This window comes from Xenopus laevis, chromosome 1L, assembly GCF_017654675.1.
Source record: "Xenopus laevis strain J_2021 chromosome 1L, Xenopus_laevis_v10.1, whole genome shotgun sequence".
Lineage (NCBI taxonomy): Eukaryota > Metazoa > Chordata > Amphibia > Anura > Pipidae > Xenopus > Xenopus laevis.
In genome coordinates, this window is record NC_054371.1 from 168794691 (window position 1) to 168818311 (window position 23621).

General features: G+C 39.1%; 2 protein-coding genes across 3 annotated transcripts in view; both read left to right on the forward strand.

Annotated features, from left to right (window-relative positions):
• The window catches only part of zdhhc8.L (zinc finger DHHC-type containing 8 L homeolog), a 53216-nt gene extending 39088 nt beyond the window's left edge, over positions 1-14128 (forward strand). Inside the window, exons 3-11 of the mRNA XM_018262180.2 lie at positions 1380-1537; positions 2671-2843; positions 3718-3820; positions 4215-4306; positions 4914-5049; positions 5995-6109; positions 6453-6562; positions 6827-7851; positions 10000-14128. Coding sequence (XP_018117669.1) covers positions 1380-1537; positions 2671-2843; positions 3718-3820; positions 4215-4306; positions 4914-5049; positions 5995-6109; positions 6453-6562; positions 6827-7851; positions 10000-10183 — 2096 coding nt within the window. The 3' untranslated portion in view covers positions 10184-14128. The remainder of the gene's footprint in view (positions 1-1379; positions 1538-2670; positions 2844-3717; positions 3821-4214; positions 4307-4913; positions 5050-5994; positions 6110-6452; positions 6563-6826; positions 7852-9999) is intronic.
• Positions 14129-18427: 4299 nt separating this feature from the next.
• On the forward strand, positions 18428-23621 carry pgam5.L (PGAM family member 5, serine/threonine protein phosphatase, mitochondrial L homeolog). 2 transcript variants are annotated; one of them, XM_018262192.2, is made up of 6 exons: positions 18428-18745; positions 20640-20818; positions 21502-21627; positions 21972-22060; positions 22166-22299; positions 22548-23621. In XM_018262192.2, exons 1-6 carry the CDS (start codon positions 18582-18584, stop codon positions 22696-22698), a joined length of 843 nt encoding a protein of 280 aa, XP_018117681.1. In that variant the 5' UTR covers positions 18428-18581; the 3' UTR covers positions 22699-23621. The 2 variants fall into 2 exon arrangements, with proteins under 2 accessions (XP_018117681.1, XP_018117689.1); XM_018262200.2 differs by having other exon boundaries at positions 18433-18745; positions 22169-22299.

Sequence of the window (23621 nt, forward strand, 5' to 3'; positions counted from 1 at the left end):
GACCTGCCTTTTTCCTTTATAGAGGGTAATATTCTAAGATTTGCAATTGGTCATGTGGATTTTTCATTGTTTCACTTTTTGTTCGACAACTTTCCCTTTTGGCATTTCAGCAATTATCTGGTTGCTAGGGTTCAAATGAACTAACTAAGTGGTTTGAACAAGAGTGGTATTTGAATAGGAGAAGGCCTGAATAGAAAATAATCAATAAAAAGAAACAAAATAAAAGTGTAATCTCACAGTTTTTTGGCTGCTGGGGCCAGTGACGATGGAAAGAATCAGAAGAACTTTTTAATGAGTAGAAGCACAATAACTGGGTGAATAGGTTTTTTTTGTGTAGCTCTTAATTATTACTGAATTATGTTTTATTCTGAAGTGTAAGTCTTGGGTGTTCCAAACATTTTTGAGTGTACTGGACACATAACCTGTGTGTACTCTCAGTAGAGGGAGCATTACTACAAACAGGTGACCATGAAATGAATTGCACAAATACATCTATAAATTCTTTAATTCTATGCCGGTCTGGTACCTGAATTTACCAGTCATAATCTGCAGGCTGCAGTAATAAGTGACATTTATTAAATTGGGAGGCACATTTATCAAGGATCCTATTTCAAATTTATGCGTGTTTTTTCAAACTTCCTTACATTTTATTGAATTCGAAATTCAATTGTGGGAAATTTATTTAAAAAAATAGAATTGTTAAAACAACCGAAATTTAACCAATCAGAAAATTTGAATTGAATTATACAAAACTCAATTCGAGTTTTTTCTCCGAAAATGTCAGGAAGGCTACAGACATCATCAAATTGATCCCTGGACCTCTCCCATTGACTTATACAGTAATTTGGCAGGTTTTAGGAGGCAAATGAGTATGATAAATCTTGAAAATCAAATTAAAATTTTTTAAAAAAAACCCACAAATTGAGTTTGGATAATTCCCTATTCAAATTTGACAGTAAAAAAAAAATTAGAATTTTCAATTCGACCCTTACTAAATCTGCCCCTTATTGTCTTGCTTTAGTTTGTGTTTATATCACTGTTAAATATACGCAGCTGTCTCATGCTATGAGCCCAGTTTTGTTAGACTCACTGCTGTGCTTGCTGCAAGCTTTGTGACAGAACGCTTGTTGTCATCAGGAAATGTGGTGTCACCTTTGATTAAACCTTTATCACAGATATTTATAGTTCTGATGAGTTCCTGAAACCTGTCCATACAAATTCGTGAATGCTGTGGCTATTTTTGTTTTAGGCTTCGTATTCTTTTTTTCTGCAAGAGTGCATTGCATCACTTTCTATCTTGGTTCATGTGCCCTAATGAGCACACCCAGATCAAACTTTGATGGATGTCCTTAGCCTCTTTCATGTCTCTGTCCTTACAGCTGATGAAGACGAAGACAAGGACGATGATTTCCGAGCTCCACTCTACAAGAATGTGGAGATCAAAAGAATACAAGTACGGATGAAATGGTGTGCCACTTGCCACTTCTACAGGCCGCCCCGTTGCTCCCACTGCAGTGTTTGTGACAACTGTGTAGAGGTGAGACCTCTCTCTGTAGCATGAAGCTTTTATCATAAAAAATACAGTGTCATAGTAGGGATGCCACCGCCCCTTAATAGTGTAATACTTGTGTGTGTGTGTATAGCACTCCTAAGACACTGTCAATTCTGAAAATAATAAAAAAAAAGTATTCATTCGAAGTTTCAGTCCCTTGAAAGCATCTGTATCAAGCCAAACAAGTCTATGGGGGCAGATTTATCAAAATGGGAGTTTGGAATAAAAACTCAGCCATTCTTATGAGATTTTTAGAATTGTATTTATCAATAGGTGAAAGTTAGAACTCACAATTTATAAAAATCCCATAGGAATGAATAGAATCTGAGTGAATTTTCATTTTTAAGCTCTAAACTCAGGTTTTGATAAATCGGCCCCATGAATGCTCCATTTATGCGTGTGTTAATGTTGTCTATCTGTTTAATTACACTGGAAACTGAGGTCACCAACCCTACATCGGGCAATTTATATGTAGCTTTAAAAAAAAAACAAAAAAAAACACTACCACTGGCAAGTATAAATGTGGTTGGAAACTATTGCTCTTTTTAGCAAAGATAATGACAGGCCATTGGGCTGGGTACATGGTTGCTAGTGAGTTAGATATTTTTATGGATAACCAACCTTTAATATTAAAATGTTGTTGTTTTAAAAAAACGGATTGTACTGTAAATTTCTAGGCATCCTCTATTTTAGGATTCAGCCGAATCCTTTGTGAAAGATTCACCCGAATACCAAACCTAATCCAAACCCTAATTTGCATTAAGTAAATTATTGGGAGATGTTAAGTAAAGAAGTAAAAAAAACAAACATTTTTTTATTTCTTTGTGTGATGAAAGGTCACCTGATTTTTTTAGATTCCAGGCACTTGGATTTGGCCGAATCTTTCTGAAATAGGCAGAATCCTGAATTCGGTGAATCCCTATAAATTTCTGCTGTTGCATATTTCTGCTTTTTACTGTAGCTTTGTGCCTACATCATTTTACTGGGTGTAAAGAGCAGAGCTAAATATTAAGTAAATGTAATGAGGTTGGTAGGAGCATTAATAGCATGTATTATAGTGTGAAAAAAAGTTTGCATTTGTCTAAAAACACATAACAAAAATGATTTTCTCCCTACAGGATTTTGACCATCACTGTCCTTGGGTGAATAACTGCATCGGGCGCAGAAATTATCGATATTTTTTCCTTTTCTTGCTGTCCCTGAGCACCCATATGGTTGGGGTTTTCTCCTTTGGTCTGATATTTGTTTTACACCATTTAGAGGTGCTGGGAGAGGCTCACACTAGCATCACGTATCCTTTATATGGTACATGTAAAAAGAAATGTCAGTTTCTGTGTTTGCCTTCCACTTATTTTCAGGTTATTCGTTAAGTATTTTACCTGCACTGCTCGTCCTGACCAACAAAGCAATGGAGCAGCAGGCAATTCTCCTCCAAGACTCAAGTCCCATGATGCCTTGCATGTTGTATGGTTAAAAGCTCTTCAAACAAGGAGATTTATGGAACTTTAAAATAATTTAAATAGGTGTAATTCATATTGGAAGTATGCTAGGAATCCTGTTGCTTTTTATTTTGTAAAATTTGGCCTTACACCCCATTTTAGTGAGGTGATGGATCACCAAAGGTGTTGTAGTTTATACAAAATGGGGGGTGTAGAAGCACTCGATAGTTTTAATGCACATTCCCTAGTCCCCTGTCTCAAAAGTAAGTTTACAAAACAGGGGTTTTTAGTTTCAGTGATGTTTTGTGAGTGTAATTTTGTTTCAACTGTTTTGTTAATTTCCAAATAGAGAAGCAGAATAAGACAACTGACAGGTTGCTACTAGGTTAAACAAAAATATCTGCCTTTCTGATATTGCAGAGGTCCTGGCGATGTCACATAATCTTGTTGTGAGTGTCATTTCAATGTAGGGACCATGTGATAACGCGCTTGGGAACTGAAAGTGCTCTCACTGCACATTCGGATCTCTTCCTCCATAATACTTGACTGGATAAGGTTAGCGAAGTTCCTTTGTCCCTAAACCATAAAATACATCATGTTGCAGTTTATACTGCACTAATCCATAATAAATACAAAATACTGAATAAAATAATGAATCCTAGGAAAACAGCAAGACTTTGACTGATAATGTTTACTATTAAGACATTCCTTAACGCGAGTGCTCAGAATAGCGGTGATGTGCGTAGCTGGCCTCTTCTTTATTCCTGTTATTGGTCTCACAGGTTTCCATATTGTACTCGTTGTACGAGGACGTACCACAAATGAACAAGTAAGTGATGAAAGTCAGGAACGGAGTATTCTTATTTTCTTTTCCCAAGGATTCTTATGTAAGGCAGTAGCAAACCCATTGACCTTTTTAAACTACCGTAGTCTTAACCTTAATTTTGTGAATTTGTTCTCATTTATAGATACATGTTTTGTTTACAAATAATATTACAAATCAGTAGGAAGGTTTAGCGCAATGGCCCATTGGCAATTCAGGGTATTGTGTTGTCCGAGCAATGTCCAGAATTTCCAGCTTAGAGGGAGCAAAAATGCTTTGTTTATTACAATGAATAACACAGAGTGCTAAAACCTTTCTAACCCTGCTGTTTGTTGGCTACTGTCTTAGAATCTTAAGTTTGAAAAGTTTTGTGTTCTGACTATATTTTGCTTCCACTTAGGTGACAGGGAAGTTTCGTGGAGGAGTAAATCCCTTCACTAGGGGATGTTGTGGAAATATACAGCATGTACTTTGTAGTCCTTTGACTCCCAGGTAAATATATGGCACAACAGCATTTTTTTTTCTGTATATCATCTGCTAGGTCACATGCATGGATTTCAATTGCGATACAATCTGTGCACTGTGCAATTACTACTCATGTATTAATACAGAATAGAAATGGTCTGTTAACCAAAAATGCCATAGTACATTGTCTGTTTATAGGAGACTAAGTCCAAGTTAGAAATGGGTTATGTTATTCCTTTAAAACCTCCCAGCTTTTTGTGTTAGAAGTGTGCAAACACACATTATAAAGGTATTAATGCCGATAGTTTCCTCTCCATACAAGTATACTCTGCTCCACCTAATGAATATTTGTGACACACCTCTCATTCTGTTTTGTGATGTATCATTGCCAGATGCCTATTTGCATGTAATACTTGTGATATAATGAGTATCAGAGTCAAAATAGATATAGCATTTTGTGCCGGCCATTTTGTTAAGGAAAATTTGTTGTTAAGGCTTGGGGTACATAATCTTTTAGGAAAAACTGAGACTTTTCATGGGATTTTGTTAAGGTATATTTCCCCTGCTGAAAATCATGGCACCATTATAACACAAGGTTTTAGGGTAATAATTTTTTTTTTTTTTTTCTATCTAGGTATATAGTCGATCCAAAGAAGAGGCCTACTGTAGCTTTAAAGCCTCCTTTTATCAGGCCAGATGTGCTGTCTGAAAGGCAGATAACAGTCAAGATTAGTGACAATGGAATACAGGCCAATCTGCATCGCTCTAAGGTACATTATATGTGAAAGCAAATTAACTTTCCTACCTTAATTGTTTCTGAAATCCACATGCACAACATATTTATTCCAGGGACTCTTAAGACACTGCTTCCCCCTTGTCTTCCGCCTACTACAATGAAAAAATGCCTGCGGCAGTGCACTCGCGGCATTTCGTTTTCCGAAGTTGCCCGAAGTTTCCTCGTGATGCAACTCCGGGCGACTTCGGAAAATGAAGCGCCACAAGTGCCATGCCGCAGTTTTTTTCATTGTAGCAGGCAGAAGACATGGGGAAGCAGTTTGGGGAGATGAATCGCCACAAAAATGAGGTGATTAGTCGCCGGGCGACTAAATCTCCTCGAATCTCAATGTGTCCTTACCCTAAGAGCTGGAAACAAAACTCCTTATTCTAATTAGGGTGGGTCTTTTTCCCCCTGAATAAAGTGAAATTGCCTCCTACAGTTGAAAATAGTCATTAAGACAAGGCGCATAACCTAACTGGTTTGTTACTAGGAACATCTATTCTTATACCTTTGTAAGCAGCATTTTCTTAAATACATGATATTATAATCTTGTTCCTCATTGCTGTGCATTGTATATTAACCATACATCACCATATAGCAATATAACTGGCTTGGAGGGTGGCAGGAATAAAATATATGACTCTGTATAAATGGACTATATCATCCCAAAATAAAGTTTGTATGTTAGACTTGGAAATGGTTAATTTTTCTCAGAAAATGGGAAAATATTAACATTTTTGTGTTTGGATAGGGAAGTTTAATCAAATAAGTTCTTTCAGGCTTTGTGCTTGTATATAAATGGGAATGTTTTGTGTGCCCCACCCCAATCTTCTTAACTGTATTTACAATTGATTTTCTGCTCCGCTGCTCCATTTTTCTGCTATTCAGTAATACACAGTACATTATTTATGTCTTTTATTTGTTGTCTTTTTTGCAGTCAAAGGGAAGCCTGGAAGGTATTAATGATAAGTCCCTGGAACTCCAGACTATGCTGCCAAAAGGAGACACCAGCAAATACTCAGACATGAAGGGGTCTGTGGTAACCAGTGAAGGTAAAAAGGACAGAATCTAAGAGGAGAGCATAAAAACGTCTGTTTGCTTTGGGTGGCAATAGAAATTCAAAACTAAAAAGAAGAATTCCAGAGCCCAAAGCAAACGATCAGTGTCACTGGCTCCGTTTAACGTTAATGCTAATTGTGCTTTGGTGTGTTGTACTAGAAAAGATTGTAAACATAGATTATTTTTTTCACAAATAGAACATTTTAATCTGAGAAGCAACAGTTACAGAAAAAAGTAATAAGTGTGTGTGATAAACAGTTCTATCTCCGTTATCTACTTTATGCCGGTCGCACAAGTTTATTATGTTTTTTTTCTTCTCCCCCCTCCATCTCTCAGAAAGCAGTTTGTCTCCAAAAATTATAAACCCATCAACTCCAGCAATGTATAAGTACCGACCACCTTTCAGCACCAACTCCAAAGTGCACTACCATATGGCAACTGAACAGGTGGGTTTGGGAAAAAGCCCTAATTCTAAATTGTATTGTATGTATGTGTGTATGTATTTAAAACTAAATTACATTTATGTCTGGAAGTTCAGACATTGGGTTTATGTAGAAAAGGTACATAAATAAAGCAATGAACTCTTTAAAAAGGGTGTTCTTTCCATTTAAATACAAAGTTGGAGAGCTGCATGATGATGTATGTTCCTTTTGCATGGTAGTGGAAGGAAACCTTGATATTGATACTTCTAAATTGTACTATTTTTCCAGATTGCAGTTCAAGAAGGTCTAAAAGACAATGTGTTCCTGGAAGATGATTGTCGGAGTACTGATTTTCAGTCAGAGCCAAATCTGGACATCGCAGAGTACCGCAAGAACTCTCTTCACAAATCCTACCAGCCCTCGCCTCTACAGATTGACCACTTTACTGCAAACTCACGGTCCCTGAGCCTAAAAAACTCTGGCCGCCGTGAGTCTGAAAAATTACCTTTACAGCTGGTAAAGTCAGAAGGTGGTACCATAACACCATACAAAAGCGTCTATTCTACAAATGCTTTGTCTAATCGCAATGGAAGCCTATCTTATGACAGCTTACTAAACCCTATGTCTCCGGCAGCTAAATGCACTACACACACTGCTGCAGGTTCTGTGGGTTACCACTCCCCATATATGTCTGCCAAGATGTGCCATTTGCGAGGTGGAGAGCGGCAAGTAGGACATGGATTAAGCCCTATGCTAAGCAGGGCAGCTGAAAATCAACGGGAACCTTCTCCTGTCCGTTATGATAACCTCTCTCAATCCATCATGGCTTCAATTCAGGAGAGGAAGGAGATGGAAGTACGGGAGAAGCTGCTGCACTCTCATACGGATTCTGTTTTTGCAGACTCTGGGGTCTATGATACTCCAAGCACATACAGCCTGCAGCAGGTCAGCTCTCTCTCTGAGAACCCCCGTCCAGGACGGTATGGGTCCAAAGACAATCTGCTAGCTGGAGCGCCCAGCTTCAACTCCAGGAACCCTGTACTTCAGTCTTCTGTATCGTCACTTTCAAGTGCAGTCTCCCGAGCCCCTAGGACTTCCACCACCTCCTTGCAGGCTGACCTGGCCAATAACAATATCCAGAGTCACCAGCCTTTGCAGGCTAGAGTGAGCAATGGATCTTATAAGTCCCCTGGTCACCAGGCCCCTTCATCACCTTCTGGTATACCCAGATCACCTTCTTATGGGGGAGCAAAAGCTGTCACATTTCTCAACACTATGGAGTTTGGGGAAGGCATGTCTATGTCAATTCAGAGGTAAGAAAGTTGTGTCAAGAAATTAGCCTAATACAAATTTCTGCTGAACCCATCAGTGGTTGTAACTAGCTGAGCACAATATATTATTCTCTCTTCATTGATGTTGCACTATGACAACATCCCACCTCTGCCATAATGCTTGCTCTGTCACAGGCATCACTGTTGTCTTTTATTCCATAGCCATGTAATGGTCATAAATAGGTGATGCAATCAATACTTTACAAGTAAAAATATGCAACAAAATGATTTGTGCTCAAGATAAGTTATTCCTTTATATTTTACTATTTATTTAAAAATATTAGAATATATTAGAATAATATTAAATATTAGGGGACAGTTTTTGTGCTTTTTTTTAAGGCTGTCTTTGTGAAACTGCAGTTGTTTGAAGTCCCACTTAACACATAACAAGGTTACAAAAAATATTTCATGCAAATCATTCTGCTGTCGGTCCAGGATAATCTAGAAGTGCAGGCTGTGCCCCTTTCCACAACTTTGTCTCCACCATATGAGATCCAATGAAACAGAACATTGTAAATGAGCTGAAAACCAAAAGAAATGGAAAAAAAATTCCATTCTAATTGTGGTATAAGAGTTCAGCTATCAGTCCCAGTCAATACAGTACCATGTAAGCCAGAAGATGTTTAGTCTGACTTCCGTGTTTATCCCATATATAAATTGATATACTTGATATGTAACATACAGGCTGAGACCTAAGTATTGATCTGCATTGTGTTGTCCCTAATCTGTGACAAATGTTATGGGAAGGTAACCCCACAAATTAGACTTGTTTTATATATAATATAGAAAGCAGTCTAGTTATGGAAGCCGAAAGACAAATTAAATCATTCAGTATTTTCTTTGTTACTGACCCTTAAATAATCAGGTGATTAGTGGCTGCACTAGATTACCATTAAATAATATCTAGCTATGTGCACTCAGCAGACCAATCTATTATTCCTTTCCATGATCATGTCGTATACTAAACTTGCTTTTGATACAGAAGGTTTGAGGCTGTGTGAGAAGAGAACCAGAAAACCAGACTTTTATGAATTGTGGTTGGCCTGCTGTACTGAAATAGACTTTAAGGGGCAGATTTATCAAAATGTGAGTTTAGAGCTTAATAGATAAAAACTCACCCACGTTCCTTTCATTCCTATGGGATTTTAAGAATTGTATTTATCAGTGGGTGTAAGTTAGAACTCACCATATGATAAATACGGTTCTAAAAATCCCATAGGCATGAATGGAATGTGGGTGAGTTTTTATTTATTAAGCTCTAAACTCACATTTTGATAAATCTGCCCCTAAAGCTGGCCATAGATGCAAAGATCTGATGGTTCGAATCCTCAAACGATCCGACGTCCCCATCTCCCGACCTGCCACTAACCATTCCGATCAAATAAAGTACAAAAGAACAGATCAGCCGATGGTCTGCCCCTGACAGCAATCGTACGAAAGTTATGTCCGACCAAAGCTGGTGAAAGTCTCCCACTGAAAATCGTACGATCGGCAATACATGCAGAGATATTATCGGCAGCTGACAGAAATATTTTAACCTGGCCGATCGACCGATCTCTGTGGGACGAAAAATGTCGAGACTCTCCACACACGGTCCGAAAATCATACGATTCGGATCTTTGCGTCTATGGTCAGCTTAAGAGTGTATCCTATGTTTAGGGCCTCAGGGAAAGGCCTGTATCTAAAGTTATTTATACATCATTATAGTAATTCTATCAGATAAAATTCCCTTTTTGAATTTCACACTTTGTTGGCTCATTAACACAATGGACAATAATACTTTTTTTTACGGGGTGTGCCTCATACACGAAAATATTGGAATCGTGACCATGTAGAAATTGATACAATTCACCCACTTTAAAGCTGGCAAAAGCAAAACGACATTTGCATCTGTATTGGTAAATCACACACAAGTGCCGACTCAGTCTGGGGGCCACAATTAACATTTCAATTATGGCAACTAATGGTGCATTGTTGGTAAAGATATGGCAGTTAGTGTCCATTTTGCACTTTAATTTGTAAACAAGTCCTAAGATATCTTGCTGATTCTATCTTTTTTTTTAAAGGTTTTATTTAATTGGATTGATTTTCTGTGCTTCCATTAACTGCCACCTTCTGTTTTATTTTTAGGGAGGATTTGCAGGTGAAACCACCTCACGGTAAAGTAAATGGACAACCAAAGGGTTTAGCAAGGGCTGAATGTCGACTTGGATCCACTTCTAGCTCCCAAGGCATCACAGTCAGTCCCTCCAGACATTCAAATGTTAAGAAGGTCTCTGGTGTGGGAGGCACAACATATGAGATATCTGTGTGAGAGACACAACCTAATACCTAGGGCACTGTAAGGACTGCAGGCAATGAACTAACATAAAAAAACAAATTTCATTCTGCTGGCCCCTTTGGTCAGTATGCTGGAACATTGATAACACAGGAACTCTATGGTCGGATGTACAAAAGGATAGCTACACACACAAATATTAAGCCATTGTATGTGTGTCTGTCCAAACTACGAAGACATTATTTTAAAAAGTTGTGACGTGAGAGCAATGGAACAGCTCTTTTATTATTAATTTTTTTTTAAATTCTTTTTCATTTTGGTTGGGAAGTTGCAGTGTGTGCGTGTGAGGGATGGGCACCATGTCGCACTGAATACTGGAGAAAATAAATGGGCAGGATCTTTGGTTCAAGTTAGAAGAGGAAAACTGCCACCTTTTGTCATAATCCCAGCCCTGGACCTGCCCTCCCTGTGTGCGATTTGTATGTTGCTCCTCCCTACCTTTGTGCAGTGTGACCCCCATTTAGTCTGTGTGCATGTGTATTTGCCAGATAAAACCTAGAAGGTTTACAACTGTGTCTAAAAGTCACATCAGTTGTTTGCACCTGAGAAGTGCCTACACTAGGAATGTGCAACCTCGGGCTCTCTGGAATTTGTCAAATCATACCTGCCGACTGATAAAAAAGTTTGGAGTTTCAGTGCAACAATATTTAGAGGGTTGCCATTTCCTCATACCTGGGCCAACCGCTTATAACAAAAAAAAAATCACATTGTGATTATCTCAGGAGAGAATAAACCCTTCTAGAATGGATACCTGTAAAAATAACAGAGCCAAGGAAATCTGTTCAGAACATTGTAGATCAGGTGTGTGTTTGAGCTGGTGCTCGCAAGCTTCTCCCATCATCCTTCAGCTGCTGGTAGGGCAGGGGTGGGACATCCCTGATAAAGGGAGTATAGATAAGTTGTGTTCTCTATGAGATGGTTTTGGGTTGACTTTATATTTAAATGCTTTACCACAGAAAATATACAGACAGGAATTGCAGTAAAACCACTTCTGTTCCTCTCTTGGTGGGACAATAGTATTTTTTTATTTTTTATTTTACATTTCATCTTCATTTTTTACATGCCATTTTTACATATTCATTTCTACATATACCGAAGAAAGCATTTGCCTGTCAAGTAAACCAATTGCTCAGTAACAAGAGTAAGTGATCTTAAAGAGATACAGACGCCAGAAAATAACCTTTTTTATATCCATCATAACATTATCTTTGAATGCTATTTATAATTTATCCATAAAAGTATTTGCCTGATGCTTATACATTACCTTTCTTACCCCCATGTTCCTCTATGAGGGGGCTGCCATATTTGTGCAGCAGTAGTCAGTTAGCATTAGAAACTCTAACTGAGATTGTAATGGGACAGTCAGGTTGGCAAAACAGTCAAGTTTAGGAACATCAAGTAATAATTACTTACAAAAGCAGAACTCTCGGCAAACAACGATCAACATGACCTATATGTAACTTTTAATGTAGATTAATATTTTGAAAAGAAAATGTCAGTATCACTTTAAATCAGGATCCAAAGATAAGGCATATGCCACACTGGGAAGTTAGATTAGTTAGTTGGCTATAAATCAGGTCATTGTCTCCTGGGGGGAATAGATTGTTGTTGCATTGGGGGAAACAATCCAATCTGTCAGGCAATTATAGGAAGGAGCTGCTTATTTTGCAGTGTCACATTAGGCTGTGTAACAGTTTGCAATGGTTTCCCATTTTGAGCTGTTGAAATCCCATTTCTACAATAAAACAATTGCCTATATGATTCCCATTGACAGTTGAGGGGATCATGACATGCATGTTCTCCTTTTTTAAGATTATATTGTGATTAGGGTTAAAATGTCTGTAAATTGCTACGTGGGTCATAAGCCAAAGTTGTGAACCAGTGCAACATTATTGGGCAGATTTATCAAAGGTCGAATTGATGTGATTTTGTTTTGCTCTAATAAATTTGAATATACTCGCATTCTTATTTAAGAAAAAAAATTTGGTTCCGACCAGAAAATTTGAATCCTATTCCATTCGTATTTGAATAGAAATTAAAACTTGAAATTAAACTCGAATCTCAGGAAGGCAATTAACATACTCACATGGTTCAACGGACCTCTGCCATTGACTTGTCACTGAACTAGGCAGGAACTGTTTCCGCATTCGAGGTGTGATTCAAATTGGGGGATTAAAATTTGAATGTGTGAATTTTGACACCAAAAAAACTATTCAAAAATTCGAATTCATTATGTGACCCTTAATAAATCTGCCCCTAAATATTTTTTCTGCCATTAAATGCACCTCTAAATCTGGTAAGGATATAAAACTAAACCATAAATTTAAAAAGACATATCTAACTAGTAACATGGAAAACGACTCCTGAAATGCCCTGTAGTTTTGCTGAGTGTGACCATACTGTAGTATGCACTTCTATACAAAACTATAAATATATTGCTATGCTGTGGGCTGTAAAATCTTTGGGACACCCAAGTGACTTAACAGATGTAATTTAAAAGAGTAAAATCTATTCTGTATGAATAGAAAACAAATAGGGGTAGGCCATAGTGAACACAAGAAATATAGGGTAAAACTAGTGAGTGCAGTGCAACAGATGTTCTGGTTATAGAAATGACTTTATAAGGGGGAAGAAATGTTAATACTATTTAAACTGCTGCTGTGTCTAAATGTAACCTCAATATTGCATAGAACTCTCTCGGCGTAGCCTCTGCTCTGTGAATGTGTCCTCTTCTTTGTTACATGAATGGGCAAATATGGCTGGTAAATGCAATGTGCAAGATAAGGGATTGTTTTGTATGTAGAACTTTCAGGCAGGTTGTGTGACCCCAACAGCAACAAAAATCATCAATGTTACAGCTTTAAATATTTTTTTTCTTTTAAGTTGAGTATTAAATCCTATTTTCCAATGCCTGCTGAGATCAAGCTGCTCACTATGGCAACTTCTTGTTTGGTTTCCCTTCCTATAAGTGATAAATAATGAATGTAAAATAACATAGTCTGTCTCTTCTACTCTGCATTTTAAGCCAAGTCCAAGAGTTATTGGGACTCATTGGTGCTGCGATTGTTTTCTGCTATGGTGGCAGACATAGGTAACGTATCTCTCACCCCATGTCACCTGTATGTCACCTGTATGGGGTCATATAGACCTGCAGGAGTGGTTGGCGTACACAAACCCTGCAAAGGTGAAGAACCTTATGCTTTCACAGTGGCTGCACCTCCCTTCCTCTGTTGATATCTTAACTGCACAGTGGGAGAAGAAATGGCAGATGTCCCCATGAAAGATCTGAGCAAATGCATTACCCAGCCAGTATCATTATATAACATTAACTGGGGTAGCAGATATATCTTAACCCTCTCCCCCACTTTCTCCACGGTAAAACTCTGTTGATATCAATGCCTATGTCCTATACAAAATTGTAGCATTGAACACTCCTTTTCAAAATAAAGGCTTTTTTTTTTTAATTTTTTTGCCAGAAGCAAATGTCCTGGCAGTTGAGCACACAAAGGTATTTTTGTTTCTTCTGCTGAACAACAGTGAAAGTGGAGTACACCACAGGCAGGGGCAATGATCCTCATGCAGACAGTCTCATACACTGCAGTTGTTATTCTAAAGAACAGGGATGTGCCTGTGGGCTGCTAATGGAATGATGTTCTAAGAGCCATCTGGTCATTATTGTGAGAGAATGAAAACAGAGACCGTTCCTGCTCAGGCAGAACTGAAATTTTACCCAAATATGTCCCGTTGTGCAAAGGAAATGCACTAACATTAGGAGCGTTGCAAAATTCCCTTCCACACCATTGCAACGTGTACCGTATCATTTCTCTACTCTTACTTTTTTTTTAAACCCATTTACTACATGGGCAGTTGAGAACACAAGCTCCGATGCATTGGATTTTTAGATACAGATACAGAGGTGATTAGTTTAAATGTGACCATTTTGTATTTTAAAGTCTGTTTCACTTTGGGATGCTCCGAATCCAGGATTCGGTTTGGGATTCGCCAAGGATTCGGCCTTTCAGCAGGATTCGGATTCGCCAAATCCTTGCGCCTGGCCAAACCAAATCCGAATTTGCATATGTAAATAGCGGCGGGTAGGGAAGTCATGTGACTTCGTCAAAAGAATATTTTTTCACTTTTTCCTTTCCTGCTCCTAATTTGCATAAAGCAAATTAGGATTCGGTTCGGTATTCAGACGAATCTTTCACCAAGGATTCAGGGATTTGGCCGAATCCCAAATAGCGGATTCAGTGCATCCCTAGTTTCACTATAGAGCAGGGTAAAACAATTGCATAAAACTTCATGTACAATTGTGTATTGGTTAACAAAGCACAATACGAGACCTTGAAAAAAATGAAAATAAATAAAAGAGAATAAACTACCAGTGAAACTACAGTATCATTAAGTGCTTCAGGCAGGGACACACAGGGGTGCTCCCCATAGCAGCAGCTTTCCCTAAGATATTTTTGCCCCCAAAAAATCTTAAAGGTTTGGTTCACCTTTATGTTAACTTTAAGTATGTTAAATTCATTATTTATTTTTTATAGGTTTAAAATTATTTGCCTTTTTCTTCTGACTCCTTCCAGCTTTTAAAATGGGGTCACTGACCCCATCTAAAAAACAAATGCTATGTAAGGCTACAAAGTATGGTTGCTAGAGTAATTTGGACCCTAGCAACCAGGTGGCTGAAATTGCAAACTGGAGAATTGCTGTATAAAATAGCTTTTTATTCTGCAGCTCTCCAGTTTGCAATTTCAGCCACCTGGTTGCTAGGGACCAAATTACTCTAGCAACCATACTTTGAATAAGAGACTAGGATATGAACTCAAAAACCACAAATAATAAAAAAATGACCCCTAAGGGGCTATGCAATAAAAGGCACTAAGTTTACCCAGGAGCAGCAACCCATAACAACCAGGAAGCATTTACTGGTCACGTAAAAACATCTTATTGGTTGCTACGGTTACTGCTCCTGGGCAAAAAGTGCATTTTATTACATATTTTGGCGAGTTGTTGGGCTTAGCACATGTTGCAGCACACCACACTGCATAGGAGACTACTTCCACAGTACGGGGACAACACAACAACATTTCTAGCCCCTGGGCAGTTAAGGCAAACTAAACTGTATAATGTGAACACTCCAGATGGTGGTTTTTAGAACCTTTTTTTTTTCTGCCCTTTTTTTCAAAGTTGTGTGTATGTGTAAATAGGAATTTGCATGGGGTAATTTAACTGTTAAAGCAAAATATTTATTTTTTACTCCCCTCTTGTATAAGAGCAGAAGGCTTATTTGTTCTCCAGTACTTGTAATTAACCCGACATGTAACTTTTTTCCTGTATTTTTTTCTTTTAAATTTATAATGTTCTGTGTATATTTTTCAGTTATTCCCACCAATAAATAGTTTTTTTTTCTGTGCTATTTTTATTTAAAAAAAAAAAAAACCCTCAGACTTAAAGAATAAAAGAATAACATGTTGAAGATGTTATAAAGTCTCAAATGCAATCATTTTTGTTCAAACATAATTCAGATGCTTTCCATTAAAGATTGTTACGCTTTTCTTTTGTTGAGCCGGTCAGGAGCCTATAAAGCTGGAGGAATACAGGGCCAATATCAGTTGCTGACTGTGTATAGGATTTGCCTGACCAATAGGCAGGTTACAAAATCCTATCCAACAAGGACTGGGTATGATCACTGATGCGGTCCTTGCTCTATGGGTCAGCTTTATGATCAGATTGAAAGCAGGGGGACCCAATGATTAGATGGAGACTGACCTTAAACCAGTTTTTCTGGGTCCCAGCAATTGGGATACTAATCCCTACTGTAAGGCATTGTAAGCTGGTTGCATCACATTACATACATTCTTATCTTTGGGTGATATTGAATCGATCAAACTAGCAGCCTCAGGCTGTACCGGCTGCTGGGCTATAACACCCTGTATACATTGAAACATTTGTTAAAGGGGACCCATCAACCAAAAAAATTATTCAAAATCCTATTTTATCACATTAGTCAAACAAAATGAACTTTATTTACACTATATAAATTGTTTGAATGTTGTTTCCTTCAGTCTAGGAAATCATAAATATATCAAGCAGGCAGGAGCCATTTTGTGGACACTGTTATAAAGGCAAGCCTTGCATCATCTCAAAATGTTGTTTGTGCACCAGAATAGGGAACCTGATGTCCATTCCCATGCCCTGGCTACACAATTAAATGGTGAAAAGAACAGGGGAATGTGGGGAGAGTAGTGACATGTAGGAAGTGCTAAATGGAAAGTAATTGTCTGTCCCTAAGGCATAGAGGAGGGGCAGACAATATTTGATTGACAGCTGAGATTTTTAAATGAGCTTACAACAGCTACGAATGCTTTAATAAAAAATAGAAATTGGATTGCATGTTTAATTTGAAAAGGACCTTAATTATACAGCATTTTGTGTCTGAGTGACAGGTCCACTTTAAAGCAGATCAATTCCTCCGTTCATAGTAACACGATGAACTTTTGAAATTAGTCAAACAGGTTCTGAAGAATTGATAAACTGACCTGGTCAGCGAATAGTACAATTCAGTTGTAAAGAAACCAGGCAGCTGTGCTGGATTGTAGGTTGGATTCTTGTTCAGTAGCATCCCCCCAGTGGTTTTACTGTATAGAATTATGAGGTTTACCATCCAGTTCATCCATCAAGTCCAGTTCTTGAACGACACCTACCAACATTTGCTGATAATTAGTATTAGTCTTAATCGGAATCCTCCAAAAGTGCTGGGATCCTGGACTTACTGGAGGTAAGGTGTCCCTGTTTGTAACTTTTATGTCCAGAGTACAGTTCTCCCAATCTCACCAGTAGTAATGTGTGGACCGGGCCGAAGCCCACGGGACGGTTCGGGCCAACTTGTGCTCAGTCTTCTGGCTGTGGACTGAACTTTAGCCTACATCCACCCTGTCCACAACATTCTACTGCCCCACTTTTGCCTCCATGCATGCCCTTCTGTGACAGCACATCAGGGCAGGTATATAAATGAAGGAGTGCTTCAGGTTAGAGTTGAGTGTGGGCGCTGCTGGGCCAGGTTACCCACCACCCCAGGTAGACCCCCCAGGCTAACTACCCCCCCCCCCCGGGGAAATGCCCCATACTCCATACTTACCCCTCGCCGCAGATTCTTCCAGCAGAGTTGCACACATCCATCTCCTGCATCCTCTGTAAGATAACAGCCATGCTAACCTAGACTAAAGGGAGTTTGGCTTTTACTAATAGGTGACGTGTGGGTGGGACTCCCAGGGCCAGGGGCATAACTACACAGGAGACAAGACCCTGTGGCTGCAATGGGGCACAGGAGGCCTAATTCAGATACAGTTTCAATAAATATTGGTAAAACTGGTCAACCTCTGTGGGGCCCAGTAATATCTTGTTACACCACTACCAAGGGCCAGATCTAGGTTTAGGCAAAAGAGGCATGTAACTAGAGTGCAACGGAGGAAGAGGGTGCCAGACCCCAGGGCACATACCTCTTTTGCATTCTGGAAATCCAGCCCTGCACATCAGCAGACAAGGGGAGAGTTTGTTGTGTGAGTTTCTGAGTGGTGGAAGGTTAATGCTGTAGTAGTGACAGATAATGGCAGTGTTTGCCTTGGGAACTCTTACCTATTTGGCCAATACTGGGAACAGCTGTACCCCTGGGTGTCTGCCTTATGCTTTATAGAGCAGATTTGACTTTGCAGGACTGTAATATCTCAAAGGGATCTACATTCTACAGCCAACAACTGGTTTAGCATATAAAATATAAAAATAGAAAATATAATTCTAAACAACTATTATACATTAGTTACCAATTTACTGTCATGTTTATGTAGTTATTATTCTGGTTTTAATGTTATTTTTTACATACAATCATTTCAAGACAATGTCTGTTTCTATTTCCTGCACTGCTGCTTCTGACTCTCTAACCAATAAGAGACTTTGATGGGAATGGACTTGAACTACTCTGTTTCTAGTCAGAACCAGCAAAGGATAAACAAATACAGATTTCAACAGCAATTACATTTGTAAATAACTTTAAAGCCACTGGCATATTTTTGCCATAATGTTGCTTAGAATTAAAAAATAAATAAATATCGTACATTAGGCAGAATGAGTGTTTTTGTGTGGAGTTCCCCTGTTTGTGTAGGACACAATCCGTGCCCATGATGACAGCTAAAGTAAACAGCAGCTGCACAAAACCCAGAGAAAGCGAAAGGAGAATGAAAGTTACGATTGGAGGGCGAGACACCACGTGACGTCAGTGTGGTGGAAACTCCAATTCCCAGTTTGCCTTTCGGTTTAGCTTGCCGCTTCATCCGCCTGAACCTGTGTGTGTGAGCGAGAGATTCACAAGCTGACGATGTATCTTCGTAGGGCTCTGATAGCCGGTGGTTCGGCGGCTGCAGCGGCGGCAGCTATTCTGGGTGCGGTGGCGGCAGGCAAAAGCAAAGGAGGCTCAGACTTGGATATTGTCTCCGTGCCACCGCCGTTGGCAACTGGGCAGTGGGACAGAAACTGGGACCGGTGAGACAACTTGTGCGCATGCGCAAATATATGTCGTCATTCACAGCCAGGGGAGTGTTTGAGGGGATGTTAGTGGCTTCTCTTGTCCTGCTGGGCCCCGTCCCACTGAGATAATAGAGACACTGCAGCCTTCACTGTTTGTGTGGTGACTGGCCATTCCACTTTTTCAACAACAGGCCCAATTAAAGGAACAGCACCAAGAGATAATCAAAGGGTTATGTATGCAATTAAATGATGGGCAGTCTATACCCCTTTGTTCAACTGGAGGACTATTTGCTTAAATGGCATGTAAAGGCAAAAAGAAATAAAATACCATTTGTACTTTCTTCAATGAAAAAGAAACCTATCTCCAATATACTTAAAACGTGTACTGTTTTTATCAAAAACCTAAGGTATGCAGTGACATTCCCCCTTCATTTACTGCTGTGGATAGGAATTGTCAGATGGTCCCTAACTGCTGAGCAGGGAAACAATCATACTTATAAACAGCAGGGGGAGCCCCCGCCTTACTTACCAGCCATGCAGAACTCCAGCAGCTTTGTTTGTTTCCCTGTAGAGCAGTTGGCGACTGTGAAGAGATTTGTATTGGATTTTATTTTTGCCTTTACATCCCCTTTAATGTTTCCAACTCCAACTGCAGGGACAACGATCATGGAGCCAGATTTAAACAGATAAACTGGGATTCTATTTGGAGGATTATTTTGCTGCAGTCACTGGTTCTGCAGAAAAACTATACAATCCACATTAGATTACATGACAACACAGTACCCAGTGCAGTCTGCCTATTCTGATTATTAATCAGTCTTGCTGTATCGGCTTCTGGCAAATATTATTTGACTTGTGCTGTTTTGGCAATTAATGATGATCCCTAAGCAGCCCAGACCACACTGAGCATGTGCACAGTCTTGGTCTTGCAAAGATGTTTAACAAAGTTACAAGATGATGACCCCCTGCGACCAACTTTGAAAGCATAAATAATTTGTTTGATTAGGCTTGTGGTGCAGTAAGTTTATGTTTAGTATACAAAATGCAGCATTTCTAGCCTTATTCTATTTTAGACTTTACTTCCCCTTTAACATACTGTTTGTCGATTGTTTAAAGGGGACCCTTCACCCCAAAAAAAAATTTCTAAATCCTATTTTATCATGCTAGTCAAGCAAAATGAACTTTACTTACACTCTACAAATTATTTGAATCTTGTTTCCTTCAGTCTGGGAACTGAAGGAAGCAGGCAGGAGCCATTTTGTGTGTTATTAAGGCAAGCCTTGTATCATCTCAGAGTCTTGTTTGTGCACCAGAATAGAGGACCTGATGTCCATCCCCATGCACTGGTTACACAATTAAATGGTTAAGAGAACTGGGGGAATTCCCAGACTGAAGGAAACAAGATTCATTAACTTATAGAGTGTAACTGAAGTTCATTTTGCTTCACTAACGTGATAAAATAGGATTTTGAATATTTCTTTTGGGTGACGGGTCTCCATTAAAGGAGACAAAGCACCTGTGGTAGAGTGTACGTAGTAAGGCAAATTTGATGCCAGGACTGAAGGAGGCGCTCTAATGTATTTGCTGTGGGTGCCAGTAAACCAGAATAACCCACCAGTACTGAATTGCTTTTCTGTTATATGAATCCGTGCAGTCCATCCGTTGCCTATCGTTTGAAGTGGTGCCAGATGTGACTACCAACAATAAGATGAGGGTTATTCCCCAGCATTCCAGCTCCCAGTTTAAGGGCACTAACTCACACAATGACAGACATTGATTTGTATGGCTAATGCTGAATGATGTTGCTGAGCCCATGCACCAGCCATTAGCATTTCTTCTTCTCTGTTTGCCAAATTATAACATGTCCTTCAGTCTCTCTCTCTCTTTTTATTTTTGTTAATTTAAAAAGTCGGGAACCTATCTCTATGTTCAACTTGAGTAAGATCAACGGGGAGACTGGGGAGGAGGAGCTTCAACTCCATCGGAACAAGCACAAGCCTAAAGCCACTCGCCATATTTTCCTGATCCGACACTCACAGTACAAACTGGATGGGAAATCTGATTTTGACAGGGTCCTTACACCTCTTGGTGCGTTATTATTTTACCTTTTTGCTAAATGCTTAACATAATTCTGGAGAGGAAGAACAACAAAAACTATATGTTTATGTATATGTGCCCTATATATATATATATATAGACAAATACAAGATTCCTCTGCACTCAACCCATTATCAATATATTTAAGACAGAGACATTTTGTGCATACTGCTACTGAAAAATGCCTTACCCTTTAAACAACACAAAAGCTAGTAAGTTACAGTTAAAACTTAATCTCTTTGTAAAATGTATAATGAAGCAATAGAATTCTTAATGAATCAGATAAAAATTAAGCGTAGGACTGGCCAGATATGGGATGACTTTTTGCCATCAAAGTGAAAAAGGTCTCGGAGGAGTGGCTTTCCCACTGGCAATAATGTAAAACTCCAGTGGGAAACCATGAAAGTTGCTTTGGCTTTCCTAAGTTGCCTGCCTCTTCATTTGCACCCAGGTAGCTTGATCCATATGGTAATGGGAGTGCTCCTCTTAGGACTTTTGCCATATTTGTATTTTTTATTGCCATAAATTGTATTTACTTGTTAGTAATTGTGTAAATCAACTATGGATCCTTTTTCTACTTTTCCCATTGATGCACCTGCCCTAATCGGAGGATGGGATTTACTCTGTTATCAGACAAATGTGCTGTAATTAGTTTTATTGTTTTCTGCTTGAAGGGCGCCAGCAGGCAGATCTAACAGGGCAGCGACTGGCAAGTTTAGGATATAAATACACCCACATTGTGTACTCGACAATGACAAGAGCAAAAGAGACAACAGAGATCATAAGCAAATACCTGCCAGGTGAGGCCTGAAATGTCTGTTTTATTCTCTCTTTAAAGGACAGTGAATACATTTCTATATTTTATCAGCTCTGGTTCAAATAACCAGAAATCTTAATGCCAACAAACTAATTGATGGGGATGCTGAGCATGTGATGAAATTCAAGTACAGATTGAAGGTCGGAAAATCCTCTTGCACATTGGCATTTCTTTTGTGTGCGGGAAACCAGCAGCTAATGAGAAGCCATTCATAATGTGAATTACATGCCAGCACATCTGATCCCTCATGTCATTTGTTCATGAGAAAGATTTAGATCTGTGCTTTTTGGAACGTTCCTTCAATCACATACAATGTTATGTTTGCAGATGTGAAGAAATCCAGCTCTGATTTGCTTCGGGAAGGAGCCCCCATCAGACCTGAACCCCAAGTTTGTCACTGGAAGCCAGATTTTGTGGTAAGAAATAGCGATGCCTTGAATGTGACGGTGGGTCTGTTTATTGAGGTTATATGACTGTTCAGGTTCCTAACTAGTTACTAATGATACTGTATTTAATTTAAGCAGTATTATGAGGACGGCCCTCGGATTGAGGCTGCATTCAGACAGTTCATTCATCGCGCTGATCCCAAGCAGGAAGAAGACAGTTATGAGATCTTAATCTGCCACGCCAATGTTATTCGTTATATAGTATGCAGGTAACGGACTAATTCTTTTGTTGTGTGATTACAGGAGAGAGATTGTTCTTGTTTTACTATGCAGCTCAGTGTTTGGATCTGCTAGATCACTATTCAACCAAAATACAAATTGTAATGAAAAGTGGTAGAAAAAAAAATGTCTTTTGCTTATGCATATGAACACAGTCACATGATTGAGGAGAGAAACATCTTTAGACCACACTTTATTTGCTCTTTATATGGTTTAATGCTGTTTTGTCTCCCAACAGAGCTTTACAGTTCCCTCCCGAGGCCTGGCTCCGCATCTCTCTTAATAACGGCAGCATCACTTCCCTGGTAATCCGTCCCAATGGCAATGTCTCTCTCAGGATGCTTGGTGACTCTGGCTTTATGCCTCCTGAAAAAATTAGCCGGACATGAGGAGCAACCCTATTCCTCAAAGCTTTCCCACTGCCTGCCCAGAAGATTTTTAGAAGATGTTTAATGCTGCACAGTTACCAGCATCTGGCCCATTCTGTGCCTTTTTTTCTTGGGTTGGGCTGGACTTTAACATTCCTTAGTCAAACCTTTCCATTGCTGGAGAGAGTGCAAGCATTTTCTACCGAGTGATGTATGCTGCTGGATATAGTTGTAGTAGGGACACAAGTTTTCACTGGCCGGATATGAAAGAAACACACTGGGAGGTATTGTGCTCTCCATGGCATCCGGTTCAGCAGAATATTCTCAGCAAAGAAATCGAAGGCATTGCAGTTAATGTGTGGCTTAATAGAAGTACAGTATAACCCAAATTTACGTCCCCGGATTTAACGGTTTCCCGCATTTTACATTTTTTTCCTGTGGTCCCATCATTTTCATTGCATTTCTGTTTTATGTTGAAGATTTAACTTGAAATGAACGGTGTAGATTTTTTAGCTGAATTCTAATTCGGAACATTAGTATATAATGTTGAGTGTTGGGGTGAAACTCAGCCTGCGGATAAGCACACGCTGAGAAGCAGCTCCTACACTACAATCTGCACTTCCATTACAAATGCATTGTGTCCCAAGCTTCTCTTCATTATACTGGGCTGGGGTAGAGGGATACACTGATAATGTGGAAGAAGTGACTTTACAGGGTATATCTGAAGGATATCGGCTTGCACTGGGCTTTTTTTGGAGGTTAGAACTCCCCTGGTGGATTATATTGGGCATGAGATTCTCCTGTATCTACATGAAACACCAGTCTAAGAATGTGCTAACTTTATATTTTGTGAAATACCGTTGGAGGGATACATTTCCCTTAGAGAGTAAATGTAAGTTTTAATATATTTTCAATAACCGTGAATAAAACATTATTTCTATGTA